This window comes from Temnothorax curvispinosus, unplaced genomic scaffold (genome assembly GCF_003070985.1).
Source record: "Temnothorax curvispinosus isolate PA1 unplaced genomic scaffold, ASM307098v1 QBEX01004686.1, whole genome shotgun sequence".
Classification (NCBI taxonomy): domain Eukaryota; kingdom Metazoa; phylum Arthropoda; class Insecta; order Hymenoptera; family Formicidae; genus Temnothorax; species Temnothorax curvispinosus.
In genome coordinates this window covers 546990-561364 of record NW_020214466.1, presented here as the reverse complement: position 1 = coordinate 561364, position 14375 = coordinate 546990, and the positions used below count along the sequence as shown (strand labels likewise).

The following is a 14375-nucleotide window of genomic DNA, read 5'->3' as shown; positions in this document are numbered from 1 at the left end:
TTACCTTAGAAAATGCAGATCAATATTTTTTATAATTGTTCGCCTAATGACTGAGATCCACTGTTTCCCCTCAGTCGCATAGGGAGGCGCCACGAAGATGTCTTTGAGCGAGTTGTCCTCTTGTCTTCCAGCCACTCCCATTTTCAGCTACCGAGTTACTGCCACTCTGTCAATCCGGTCTGATGCCCGCATTCAGAGACGGAAACGGCCTGCGACACTGAATAAGTCCAGAACCAGTCTTATTAAAAAGAGTTAACATTTTATATTAAAACGATATAAGTATGTAAATGAACATTATAGTTAAAAAAAGTATCGATAATGACTTTTGTATTTTATGTGTTTCGTATTAAAATTAAGCTTTTCATAGACTTAAGGTTTTTTAAACTGAAAACAGAAATGTATCATACACATATAATAAATGTAAGGTAATTACGCGGTATACATCGCGCAAGTCTTAATTTCCGAATTTCTTAGAAGGATCGTTTTCTTTTATTCAAATAAAAGCTACCCGAAAATGCTTGATTTGAATAAGACAAATGAAGACATCTCGGGGACACGGTGCAAGAACGATGAAGCCGATATCCGAGATTGAAGCGAGGGGATCACCTATGTCGCTGGGACGTCGAACGTCGAACCATACCGATCGATCGCTATCGTTATGAAAACAATGACCGACATAGGCTTACTCTAACGATGACGCTTGACTTAGAGATCGAGGATTATCTTGGTAGCACGACGACTAACAAGCATAGGTTGGAGGTAGGCTCGACTTTGTCCGATGAAAACCGATCCCCCGGCCTGCTACCCACGCTCATACGAGGCGCGCGTATTTCTCGTTCGCTATTCGACGACAAGATAGGCAAATTGTAACTTTGTCATGCAAATCGTCGCAACGCCGAATGTTAAATTGAAAAAAAGAAAAAAATTTATAATATTTGTTCTCGTAACTTCATGAAAGATCAGGACAGGTTACGGGTGAACGATTTCATACAGAAAAAGAAGTGTCAAATCAAGACTTATATATTCGTATATACGCAACATTTTATAATCTAAGAAATGAGATTATATCGCGTTAAACGAAGAAAACTACTTGAATGCAAGTCATTTATATAGTTCAACTAAGAAAAGAAAGTTGAGATGAAAAATTGAAATTCTTATAAAAAGATTATAGATTGTTGCGTATGTACAAGTACCTATATAAGTTTTAATTTGACATTTTTTTTGTGCAGGCATCGTTTAAGCAAATAAAGTGTATTTTTTGCATGTCACGCAAAGAAGAAAGAGATAGGCTAAAGCGAATAGCTTTTAGAGAGACAATTCGTATCCATTGCATACGTTTTGTGTTCGAGAGCTTAGGACTTCACAGGCTCGTAGGTAGATATGCATACGTACATGTGCAGTTTCTCTGCCTTGAAGCGCCATGGCTCGTTTTAACACCTTTGCCCGGTGTAATTTTTACGACGCCGAAACGTTTTCGCGGCGTCGCGTTTTTGCTCGTTTCAGCTCCTCTCTTGAATGTCGCCTCTCGCGTGAATAATAATTTCAGACCCCTCGGGTACACGTACCGAATTTTTTTTTCAGCAAGCTATGCCGAAGCGACGAATAACGCGCGATAGTAAAAATTTAGTTGCCGCTGATTATACGGTATGATCGAAGCTTTCCGCTTTAGAGATAATTCGCGATTTCTTTGGCTATAATTTTAACGAGCGAGGTTCGGATGAAGACAAAATTTATAAAGGCGAACATTATACATTTCAATCAATACTAGCGCATTGCATTTTAAATCTGCCTTCATTTACTCTCTTACTATTCATGGTAAAATCGCAGCTAACCAGCATTTAAAATTTATTTTAAAGATGCAGACGTTTGCTTGCACGCTACACATACCCTTGCGTACCAAGACCACCGTGAAGAGCCGGGTTCCCGGGGTAGCTGCGCAGCCTCCCTTTTCATCAGCGCGTTTCCTCGCCATCTGCTGGGAGCTGGGGAAATCATGAGATGTATTGAACAGGCTGGATGCGCGCGGCGAGATGCGCGAATATCCGCGAATTCCCGTCAGCGGGGGACCGCAGTCCGTACAATAAAGAAAAAAGCACCCAGGATAGAGCGAGAGGAAGCGAGGTGGAGTCGGTAGGAGCGAAAGAGCACTCCGGCGAGAGAGACCGACGGAGAGGGTTCCTAATCCTCCTGGACGCCGAAGAGGCGGACTCGATTAATAGTCGCGCTCGCGAGAGAAACAACGTCGTCCTCGGCTGCAGCTCGAGATGACTTCCGCAGTGGTCTGAACGGAACTCCCGGAACGGTGCTCTTCGATGGACGATCGTGCTCATCTGAAGATCCACGGAATTGGCTCTTCACGGGACTCCGAGTAAGATGATTAGTTCGGGTAGTCAAGCGGTCATGTAAACGTCCCGTCGTGTCCTGGTGTGCCGTCGTGTGGTCCAATCATCGCATGGTCCAATCGCTAGTATACCCTCAGTGAATCTTTTCTCGCGGGATTTCGAAATCTCTTCTTCAGGCCAAAATGAGACCAAGCGCGATCGTTCTGTTGCTGCTGCTGTGCGCTCAGTTTCTCACTTCTGAATCGAAGCTTCGGCAACAAGAGGCCGTCGACGATGACGACGACGATGACGATGATTTTGAGGACGACGATGACGATGACGATGACGACGGAGGTTATGATACGAGGACCGAGATCGACGACGACGGCCGAATCTACAAAAACCCGCGAAACTCACCCTCTGTTCTGTGCCCGAGAGACGAGGAGCAGGCGGAGCTGATGGGTCAGAAGTGTCTACGAAAGTGCTCGACCGACGAAGATTGCAAGAGTAAGAAGAAGAAGTGCAGATGCGACGGAGCCTGCGGAATGTCGTGCATCAAACCCGAACGTGAATGCCCGGCGTTGACCGAGATCGATCACGGCGTGATGACGGTCACCGGAATATTATTCGGGGATAGAGCTCATTACGCCTGCGACACCGACTACTTTATAGTCGGTCTGTCCGAGAGAACGTGTCGCGCCGACGGTCATTGGACCGGGACTGATCCGTCCTGCAAGAAAGATTCCAACTCCTTCTGCTCCCAGCCGCCGAAGATCCAAAACGCGCGCCACAACGGTCCATTGGAACAAACAACCTTCGATCTCGATAGTAGCGTGCAATACTTCTGTAATCATGGATACGTAGCAACGGGAGCGAAGAAAGCGAAATGTCTGCTGATGGAAGGAGCTGCTAGATGGTACGGGCCAGATATCACTTGCAAGCCTCAAAGCTGCGATTCAGCCCCAGACATCTCCAACGGATGGCACTCTGGTAAGTTCACGTAATTATGACCGATCCGTGTATTTAATATCGAGTATTTAATATTTTGATACGGGGGAGATTTTAATTGTCGATTCCACTTTTAAGGGGAGTGCTATACGTATGAATGCCGCGTGTCGTATCATTGCATGGATGGTTACGAATTAGTTGGTAAAGCGGAGAAACTGTGCCTGGCGGATGGCACATGGACCCCGAAGGAATTACCGCAATGCGTTCAAGTAAGAGACCAAGAATAAAATTTCGAATTATTTTTCGGAAACAAAACTGTGTCTAGACGTGCTCAATATTTCGTGCAGGTCACGTCCGTGCAATGTCCGAAGCCAGAAAATCCAGTCAACGGCAAGGCTGTCTACACCTCCTACGCGTATAATTCCATTGTATCGTACGAGTGCAAGTACGGGTACACCGTAATAGGCGCAGCAACTAGACGTTGCGGTGCTGACAGAAAGTGGACTGGAAAGGCGCCTACTTGCCAGGAAATCAATTGCGGTTTGCCCGGCGTGTTATATAACGGTTGGATCGAAAACATTGAATCCGGTGGGTTATTGAAAATTGACGAAATAAAAAATATAAGTAGGCAATATATATTATAATCGTTTTTTGTGGAATTGTCGCAATCGCAGGCACAGGTATGGGCGCCAGCATAATCTTCCGCTGTAAGGATCACATGAAGCTGGAGGGGAATACTTCCTCGGTCTGTCAGAAAGACGGCAAATGGCGTTATCCTCTACCGCAATGTTTAGCGCCGTGCGTCGTCCCGCAGATCGAAAACGGCCAAGTTGTTGTAGCCAGCCACGACAGAGATCACATCAACAATGTCACGGTGGTGGAACACGGCGAGAGGCTTCTGGTTACCTGCATTCCGAATTACGAATTCGCCGCCAACAGCACCCCGGTGTTATGCAATAACGGTACTTGGTCGATAGTGCCGAGTTGCTCGCCAGCCCGATGTAAGCAGATGCCGAAGAGTCCGAAGAACGGGATGGTGATAGCACCGAAGACGGACCACGGTATGAAAGCGGTCTTCAAGTGCAAAGACGGCTTCGAGCTGATCGGCGGAGGTCCCATGAATCTTTCTAAATCCGTGGAGTGTCGCTACGGCAAATGGATCGGTGATATACCGCACTGCGATCAGCTCTTCTGCCCGTTTCCCGGCTTCATCGAGCACGGCAAGGTCTTTCTGGTGGGCAACATGGGAGTTTACGATTACAGACCGTACGTCAGGAAAATCGTCAACAACAAGCAGATTATGTACGACTGCGACAAGGGTTACGTTCTCGACGAGGGGCCCGTCGGCGCGACTTGCATAAGTGGTTCATGGAGTCCCAAGCAGTTGCCCAAGTGTATTCTTGGACAGCACCCTCGACTTAGATGGAGCAGACGGCGTAGATCGGTGGACAACGTTACTCTGAATTACAACGTCACTCTAAATTACAAGTAAGTACTTGAGAATTAATCAAACTTTAGCGCGAGTAGTCAACACTTTAGTAAATTGAAATCAATTTATATTTATAATTTATAATTTATAATTTATAATTTATAATTATATGTAATTTATAATTTGTGATTATATAAATATGAGTATATTTTTACTTTATTTTTGAAAAAGTATAAAAATATTTAATAGAAATAATGTAAAAGCATTATTAAACATAAAAATTAAATATTGATGTTTCAGAAAATTCATCGACTTCTTCCGTAAAGTGGGCAAAAAACTTTTGCATATGGAGATGAACAGAAGCCGCGAACATTCCAAGCATAAAACAGAGGCGAAGCTGACGTCCGTTGGTAGCCACCAGAATAACACCAATGCATCCAATCCGTCAGGTTGGAAAGCACACGCAAGTCATGGCAATAAATCCCGTTTGCGAGAAGAGAGAATGATCGATTTTCTCAAGATGGTGTATAGAAAATTACAGCGCATGGACGCCAGACAATCAAATAACTCTAGCAATAATACCATGCACGATCTGCTGAACGCAATGAGCAAGAACTTCTTTCACGTAGACCTTGCGGAGTCGCGACGAAATGGCAGTAAAGCCCGCTCGGATTTCGAGATACGCAATCAGAGGGAGTTCATTAAATTGAAGAGGGAATTCGAGCGTATCATGAGATTTTACAACAAGTCCATACGCTGGAACGAGAAGCAGAATCGAAAAGATGCGAAGAGGAAAGGCCTGTCGCACGCTGAGAAGCGGAAAGACAAGAAGAAGCACAGGAAGAATTATTACAAGGGCTTCTACGAGTTCGTCAATAGTTACGTTACCGAGAAGCTGTCGATGTTGGAAGCGCGCAACGCGACCGAGGAATTAATCAAGAAGATGAACATCGACAAGTTCACCGTGAGGAACGGCACGACTTTCACGGTCGGTGAGATGTACGCATTTTTCAAACATATCATACAGGATAGATTGAACTCGACGGAGGAAAGCGTGACCGTGGAATCTAGCACGGCACCGGGGCCGAAGGTCGCGTCACACGGCAATCAATCATCGACAATCCCGAGTAACGACGTTGCCGTGCTGGACAACGAGATTCCGGCCAAAGACGGGGCGCCCAAGCATCGCAGCAAGCGGATACGAAACGCGGCATCGGAGGAAACCGGCGGCGCCTCGCGTCAAAAGAGGAAGCTTCTGTCCGTGAAGTCGACCAGCGCGGACGATCAAAAGAATTCGAGGAAGTCGAAGAAGCCCGTCGACGATGCCAAATCAAAACAGTTCACTTTCGACGAGCTGCAGGCGCAGCAGCAGAGTCGTTCAAAACGGTTCCTGCCGCCTTCCGAGCTGGATAATCAAATATTCCTCAAGAACTTGTATCTTAACGCTTACGAGGACGAGTATCGGGCGAACGTGAAGCGATCCGTCGACCAGATAAATCGCACTACCGGCTGGTTCTCCTCGAGGAGGCGCAAGGGGAACCTCGGTGCGTACGAGATCAATTGAGGAAATAATGTGTTGTGATATTAACGGAATTTACTAAGTTATTTACCGATATCAATCGATTTTAGGTGAAGTATACACTATATATATATATATATATACGATAGTTATAATCGTTGTCCCTCGTCGATACGCACTGTAACGTGTATCGCGCTTTTTGAAAAATAAATCTTTTCCATGCAAACGTCCGTATATATCCACATTTTGACCCTCGTTTAAAAACGCGCAAATAAAAATTGTCAATAAATACTAAAAGACTCAAGTTAAATCTCCCATTGTATTTATTACATAGTCACATATAGAGACCACACGTGCATAATTATTCGATGAGAGAATAAAATTAACCAAAATAAGATTGAGTATGTCCCACATTACGCAAGCTTTAGGTGATCATGTAAACGCCAGTCTCGATTCTCGCAGGCACCTCGATATAATGAGACATAACGTTACGCCACGGATAATATCGTAAAGTTCTTTCCAAATTATTTATCTCGCAGTGCCTCGCGAAATTACTTGCTGCAAAAATGATTCGATCTCAGAGGCGCGGGCACGATCATAAACATTTGCAATTGCTGGCGTGATATCTCTCGATCGAGTTGGTATACCATGACGGTGATTATGCCGTAACATCGTCGTTGCCGTTGGGGTGCAATTAAGCCTAAAAATAAGTGTACCTCAAAACGAGATCAAGGGGCGCGGCCGAGGCGAGTAATTCGCGTAGCGCGCGACGACGCCGATTCTCACCTGTCAATAACGGCGATGTCATTAATTACGGCCCAATTATAATTCGTGAACGCTCGCGAAACCGTGTTCGATGCTATCGAAACGGCGCACCGCTCGTTAACATATCCGCCGTGGCCGTGGGTGCTTCTCGGAAATCGCGTTAAATCGATTAATCGCGACAGCCCGTCGCATTCGTCATGATAAGAAACCCGCACGCCAGACCGGTATCTATGATAATACGTTGTTAGGAATACGCGCAGAGTTGTCAAAGCGACGAGAGATTATATTCAAATTCGACTAGTCGCGCGATTCGAAGCGAGATTGTGCGTGAAGTGTTCGCGTCTTAGTGGGTCCTCTTTCTTCGCGAGCTATCGGCGTTGACTAATGACGAGCTTTGGAATATCTTCGAGATATTCTCCTACCCCCAATTCGCAAGTGTACATGGAAAGTCAATTCCACGCGTAACGGGACGTGCGACAACGCCTCCGTGATAATTTTTGTAGGTGAAATTCGATAAATACTCGTTCAACGATGCATTTGAATTTTAAATCCGTTTGAACCGCGTCAACTCGCGTCGAGAGGATACGCCGAGGAGACGCTGTCGGAACTGGCGAAAATCGATACATCGGGGGCATTGTTCTCTTAAGCGTCCGCGTAAATGGCGAACCATTAGAGCGCCTGCGCTTAACGAAAAGCTAAGCGAGAGAAAAATAAAAGTGCCGGGCACGCACCACTAATTCACTTAGACTGGCGCGTTCCTGGCGTTATTCCAGCTCATACGGCGATGATTACGCGGTCAGTTGACCGGTGCTAAACGTGCTAAACGCGAGGGAGCTTGTGGTAAGTGGCTAACGGCTGTGGTTCGACTAGGTATCCATTAGAAGCCTTTCACGTGCAACCTTTGGCATACACGGACAGCTCATCGTTAGAACTCTTAAAACTCATTAACGACGAATAATAGAAAGCACGTGCGTGGTGGAGTATCGCGAAAATCGCTCCGCGAGGTATCGTAACAAGGTCGCGTCGAAAAACCGGAGAGAAATTTAATAATAAAGTTACGGAGTGTAATTCTTGATTCTTCCGCGATATTGATATTCGCCGCTAATTGGCTCCTTCAGAGTACAACGAGCAAGGGTGTAACGCGCTGTAATTGCGATCGAGAACAATAATTCACGACAAAGTCATTGTGATTTGAGTGAGGCGAAGAATGATAGCCTCGAAACCATTTCCGATTGTCCCGGCAACTGCTATCGATCACCCACTTCAGACACTTAGAACCTCTTCTCGGAATCAGTCCCCGGATAGTCTCGCATTTCACCACCGCCGTTCATGAATCGTCGTGTCGTAGTCGCGTCGCGCGACAATGCGAATGAAGTCGTGCTCGGTGGCAGGAGGCCCCGAGTAACCGACGATAATCTCATTGAAAGAAGAGTTAAGCGGCGTCGGGCTTCCTGCCAATTCAGCTTGCCAAGTGTCGCCTTAGATCGCAGTCAATGCCGCTGCGAAATTGCTCGCAGTGGCTGAGGCTCAATGAAACCTACCGGTATTTCAGTCGAGGATTTCCCTAGATAACCCCGTGGCTCAGATAGACGTAGCAGGCACGCCATTGTGACTACCACGAGCTTGTGAATGGGACCACAGCCCGTGCCTGACCGCGCTGCTCGAATAGATTAGAGGAACTTGGGGAAAAGGGTGTGCCGTGCCTTTCAATTGTATACTGGATGGACAATTGACCGGTAGGTCAGTTGTCAAGACTTTCCGCAAAGTAATTCCTAGTTCCAACATTCCTGGAACTTTCTACGAGCTATTTTACTTCTCTGCGAAAGTTCCGTCCTCTGCACATCCAACTTTCGAGGGAATATGAAACTGTTCGTTGTTTCAACTTGAGTTTCAGATTACTCGTTGCTGTGAACAAATGACGGTACTTAGGTGGAAGTTGCGAATATTATATAACGTGACTAGAAACTAATTTTCAACGTTTAGTCTCTGAAAGGAAAACATCTAATATCGCGATTCAATATATCTGGGAATAAATTTCGTAGTTCTAAAAATTCTACGAAAATCACTTTGCCATCGATTATCATTTTATTGATCGAGATGTGAAAATCTGTATGCATACACGGCTGTTAGACAACATGCGACGCGAGGTAACATAGTGGCAAAGAATAATCATGCTAATAGAGCTGTCAAGTAGCTCATATATTGTGTATAAACGATTTGTACACGGCCACGGAGGCTTCCTGTTCCGATGTACGTTGATAAGTGGCGTTGCATTTCACACTCTGCGTAGCTAATAACGCATTCCATAAGCGTTTAGATTAATGGTGTGAATCAACATTTAAATTTCTTTACAGGCCTTGCAATTTCTTTGCTGGCCTCTCAGCGCCTTCGAATAGGTTTTCCAGCGTCGTCAGTATATCTTACAATTTGCGATTCTCTGGTAGAAATTTCTCGCGACGTAAGTAGATTACGTAAAAACGTCCGGTTATACCAATTTTTCCGACAAAGCATCTTGCGTCCCTTTAGGAATTTTCCACCTGGCCTCACCAGCGTATCGTATTATAATTGCCGATGCAAAAATGTATACTATTGAAATGTCGGGGCATATAAAGACCTTAAAGCGGCCTTGTACGATCCCGTTCCCGCCTTCATCGTTTCCCGGCTATCCGCATTACACGTTCCGCCGAGCGTCATTTGCGTCGCGCTCTCGGCGGCATAGGAAATTAGCCAGCTGGCACAAGCAAAGCCCGAGATTATGACACTTTCCTGGCGGTCTTCACGTATCGACGATGTCGTCACGGGACATCTGGCGACCTCCTATCGGCCCTCGGTTCTCACCTTCCGAAGGAAAGGATTTGCCCGCTCGCTAGGTGGCCGTTCTTTTGCCACTTAGCGTGCTTTGCGGCGCGTCTTCCTCTCAAACGCTCGTTTCCCATGCCGCTCTGTAATCAGCCGCGCGTCTTGCTCATTAGCACGTCTTTTCGGCGCGGCCCGCGGATTTCAATGAAACGCTGGACGCGCTGGATCGCCAAGTCGTTGCCGCACGCGAATCGCATTCGTAATCACCACTCAGTTGAGCATATGAGACTTTTTTGCCACGGGCGGGCGGTGCGAAGACGGCTTAAGCAGGTGCCGTGACCATAATCGAGCGCGATCACACGCTTCGGGTGCATGAGATCGCGTCGGCCAAATTAAATCGGACGAAGTGGCTGAGAGACGAAAAAACGCATGAGGTGCTTACATTCTTCGTAAGAATGATGGATTAATAATTGGCCAGCAACAGTGATTCGCCAAATCTGCGAAGATTCGCGAAATTGTAAATTAAATTGCATTAAAAGGAGGAACGCATTAAAGAGTATTACAGATAATGTGTTTGAACTGAGACGAGCATTCATTTATTCGATCTCAAAAACTTTCCATGAAATTTGGGGCGTGTATATATAGGTTTCATTTTCGTCTGTATGTGAAATTTTTTGTTGATGGCAAATCTTATTTTGAAAAAATTAATTTTTATCAAATAAAATTGTACATTCCAGTAATGCATTTAGATGTCCAAAATATAATGTTTGTATAGCAAGAAAGAAATATTAATTTTATGATAGAATATATTTCTTTGTAATTTTTTATTATAAAAATAATTTAGCGGAATTTCGTAAAATTGTTTTTTCCATCAGTTAAGTTCACCAGCAGCTGTCCATCTGTTAAGTTCACTAGCAACTCGATCGTGCGCACATCGCTTTTATGGTAAACCAATTAAAAGAGACATCCCAGAGGAGCGCACGTACGGGCCGAATTGGACCCACAGTCGTGCAATAAACGGGAAGAAGAAGAAAGCGGCGGACAATAATAAGAAGATTGGACATCGAGGTTTCGTTTCTGTCTTGGCGCAGATTTATCGAAGGATTGCCAAATATGGCTTTCGCACCTTGCTACGCCGCGTGTACCCGAAGAGTAATGCGGCTGTCCCACAAACTGCAGATTTCGCGCCTTGCCCATCCGTTTAAGGTATCGTGCTTACGGGCTGATTACACGCTGGTTAATTTCAATAACGAGAGTCGCGCATGGCACACTATACCCGTATGAATTTTCGACCGGAGAACCGTACGACGCCCGCCGCGGAGAAAGACGGAAACAAACCTTCGCGCATTACTTGCACGTTTCGAGGTCATCGGCTGGCCAACGGCCAACGAAATTAACCGTCGAAAGGCTTCGTGCTTGTTACACTGTCAGCAATTAAACATTTTCTCTCAGCGTGCCTTCTCATTACGCGGAAATGCGCCAGCGATGGTGCATAGGAGTTTCGTGAACGATGGAACTTTCGGTTTATTACGCTCGGTCGCCGTTCGAAATATCGAACATCGGTCGTAAAGTCTTGGGCCTGGACAAGCCGAGAAGTCTCGACCTACAAAAGCGGGGCTCGTTAAAGAGATCCACGAATAATTGACTCTTTTCCGGGTGGCGCGATGGCCGGCTCGCGCGATACCGTTGAATAATCGATCAAGTTGTAGCGGTCCGCGTATCCCCTTAACCACATAATGACTGCCCGCCGTGACGTATAAACGCGCAGAATCGGTGCTTGGGATCGCCGAGGAAAAGATACTCGCGAATGACGGGCGAAAACGGGAGTTAATCAAGTGCACGCTGCGTAGCGCATGAAAGCGAGCGAGCGAGCGACCCGCTTTAATTGACACGTACGCCCGCTTTCCCGTCGCACCGCGACCGAAATTGAATCTCTTTGACCGCTGAAAACCACGCGAATATCATTGCATACAGTACAAAGGTATCGACTTTCAAAATATTCATGAGGACATCTCACTCGGCGTCAATATTACATTCGTCGTTTGTATTTATTTGTGATTTTTATAATGAGAGAACTTGCTTAGATTCCGGTTTCGTTCAACAGCTTATTCGAACTGTGTTACGCGAGAGGATTAACTGCGAAAGTCACGGTCCCGTGAATAATTCCGAGTCTTCTGAAATAATGAGATAGATCTGGATCGTCGGCGGTGCATCTATTTGGAGCGAGCGGATAAATTTTTTTTCCGGCTGGATGGATTTCTCATGATTTTCTCATGGATCATGGGATTTGAAAATGAATTAAATCCCATCGCGTGAGGCCGTTTCAATTCGAGACGCGTTTACTCGTCGGAGAACGAGCCTGACCGGTGGTCTCCGTTCGTATCTCGCGTAGAAAGCACCGCTTATTGTGAACTGCTCCATGTGAATCCACTCTCACTCTCTCTCTGTCTCCCTCTCACGCACACTCTCGTCGCGCTGGTCTCTAAACGCGGTGGATCTTTTTATAACCGGATTTACAGGCGCACAGGTGGCACGACTAAATGTACATGTAGGGATGAAGAGAACGCGTCGGGACATTGTACGACTCGAGATTCGGATTGCATCGAAATTGCGCTCTACGGATGGGCTCTTCAGGTGGACGCAGTGATCTCTGGCTCGAGATTGAATCGGATTCGAATTAAACCTGCGGTTATTTACACATGAAAGAAATATGACGCTCTATCTCTATATGACTCCTATTTGATGTGGAAATAATGAATACAAATAGTTAATGCATGATTTGTCATTTTAATACATCAACATTCACATTTCTTGTAGATAACTGCAAACAATATTTTCTATTCGATAGCAATAAATCGCTGCAGCTGGTAATGCAAAAAAGAAAAAGTTAAATTAAAAGTTTCTAATTCACAGTGAAGGTCGTACAAATAAATGCGTCAGTATATAAACTTCATTTCTAAGAAAGGTACTATCGAAGAAAAAATAAGATATCCGCGGCGAATCCTGCGGCTTTAATTGGAATTAGATTAGATCCAATTTATACCCAATTAACTGGAAAGACGGCATCTGGATAGAGAGACTGTTCCGCTCAGAACTCTCAAGTATATATTTCGGATTCGAAGGGATTCCATGAGAATTGGTCACGCTAGCTTTCAGAGTTGATCCACCCTCGTCGTTGATAAGTATTGCCCGCCAAGCAGCCGAGTACCATTTCGAATCAAGGACGTCTCGATTTCTTTTCCGGAGATTGGAAAGGAAGCGCTCCCTAATATTACGGACGTGCAAAAGGCCGAAACGATCGTGGAATTCCTAATTCGAAAGCTAGCCAGCCGAATCCTTTTAATCGAAGTATATAACGATGTCCTTGTATTGGAACGCAGCCGCGATGAATCTAAACCAACGACCGACAACGTGATCCCCTGTCTTCCTCTCGTTGTGAACGACTCCTCGCGTCGGTCTATCGCGTGGGGGAGACCTGAAAGAACGCGTTGTTTTAGACAGCGAATGCTGCCCGTCACCGTTCTCGACGCTCTTCATCAACGAATAATGATGAGTCTTATACCTTGAGACAGGGCGCGGCGATGAATAGCTCGCTTGTGAGATTTTGTGGTCATGGAGAATTTTTATTACGGACCTTTGTATGCGGTTGGCTATAAATATCGCGCGATTTTGGAGGGAACGCGAGAGGGGTACCGGTTCCCGACAGGAAATGTTCGAAATCGCTCGTGAAGATGACTCTCTTTAATCTTTGTGCAGTTACTGTGTCTTCGAAATAAAAATGCGAAATAAAAAGTGGAAACATAAGAAAGACATTCATTATTTAATACGGAAGAATTTGAAATTTGTTTCATACGTGGTCTATAGACAATTATGCCAAATTATTGACGCTTTATCCGACTGATGAGACTTAAAAAAGATTTATTCTTCTTTTTTTTGTTCGATAATAGATCATAAGTCAATACGGACTCACGAGGTCGCTGGTTTCCAATTTTTATGATGTGACGCGGGATTCCAGCTGTCGACAGAATGTTTACGAGCGGCGGAGGGAATATTTCTGACAAAAATTCCGTGATATTCCGTCGGGCACGTGGTAGTGTAAGATAAAGCTTTAAATTCTGTAGAACATATTCCCACCGGCCGGCTCGTAAAATCTCGTCGACGTGGCTACAAAGCGGCGGCGGCGGCCGATGGTCCGCCATCGAAGGCGCTAATCGATACTCACGACCGAAGAGTAACGAAGGATTCGCTTATGACCTCCGACCCTTTTAGTGCGGCGTTACCGTAGGTACGATTTAACGACAATGCTACTAAAGTAGCGTTTGCCGAGATAACGAAGTAGTGAGGATAAAGTAACGTCGGCGAAAGTGTGACACGCACTGTAAGATATTAAATGTATAAAAAACGCGTGTTTTTTCGAGATGCAGGCATACATAAATGGCAGCAGATGAGTTTTAATATCAGCTTAGTCTTAGCTTCTTTATTCTTCAATGCTTGTTTTTTTATTTTACAATGTCTCTCTCTCTCTCTTTCTCTCTCTGTGGGTATAGTACACATCATAAAAAAGAAATCTTAAAAGTAACACTGACTACATTTA

The 14375-nt window shown here is 45.3% G+C and overlaps 2 protein-coding genes across 3 annotated transcripts in view; both read left to right on the top strand.

Annotated features, from left to right (window-relative positions):
• LOC112453779 overlaps window positions 1–2015 on the top strand; it is a 214763-nt gene extending 212748 nt beyond the window's left edge. The window contains exon 5 of one of the 2 annotated variants that reach the window (XM_025014707.1): window positions 1857–2015. In XM_025014707.1, the coding sequence (XP_024870475.1) occupies window positions 1857–1997 (141 nt within the window). In that variant the 3' untranslated portion in view covers window positions 1998–2015. The remainder of the gene's footprint in view (window positions 1–1856) is intronic. The other variant, XM_025014708.1, reaches the window with a different exon arrangement.
• Window positions 2016–2148: 133 nt separating this feature from the next.
• Window positions 2149–6447, top strand: LOC112453772. Its single transcript, XM_025014693.1, has 5 exons — window positions 2149–3311; window positions 3408–3538; window positions 3617–3857; window positions 3944–4757; window positions 4999–6447. The coding sequence occupies exons 1-5, from the start codon at window positions 2525–2527 to the stop codon at window positions 6260–6262; spliced, it is 3237 nt and encodes a 1078-aa protein (XP_024870461.1). The 5' UTR covers window positions 2149–2524; the 3' UTR covers window positions 6263–6447.
• The last annotated feature ends 7928 nt before the right edge of the window (window positions 6448–14375 follow it).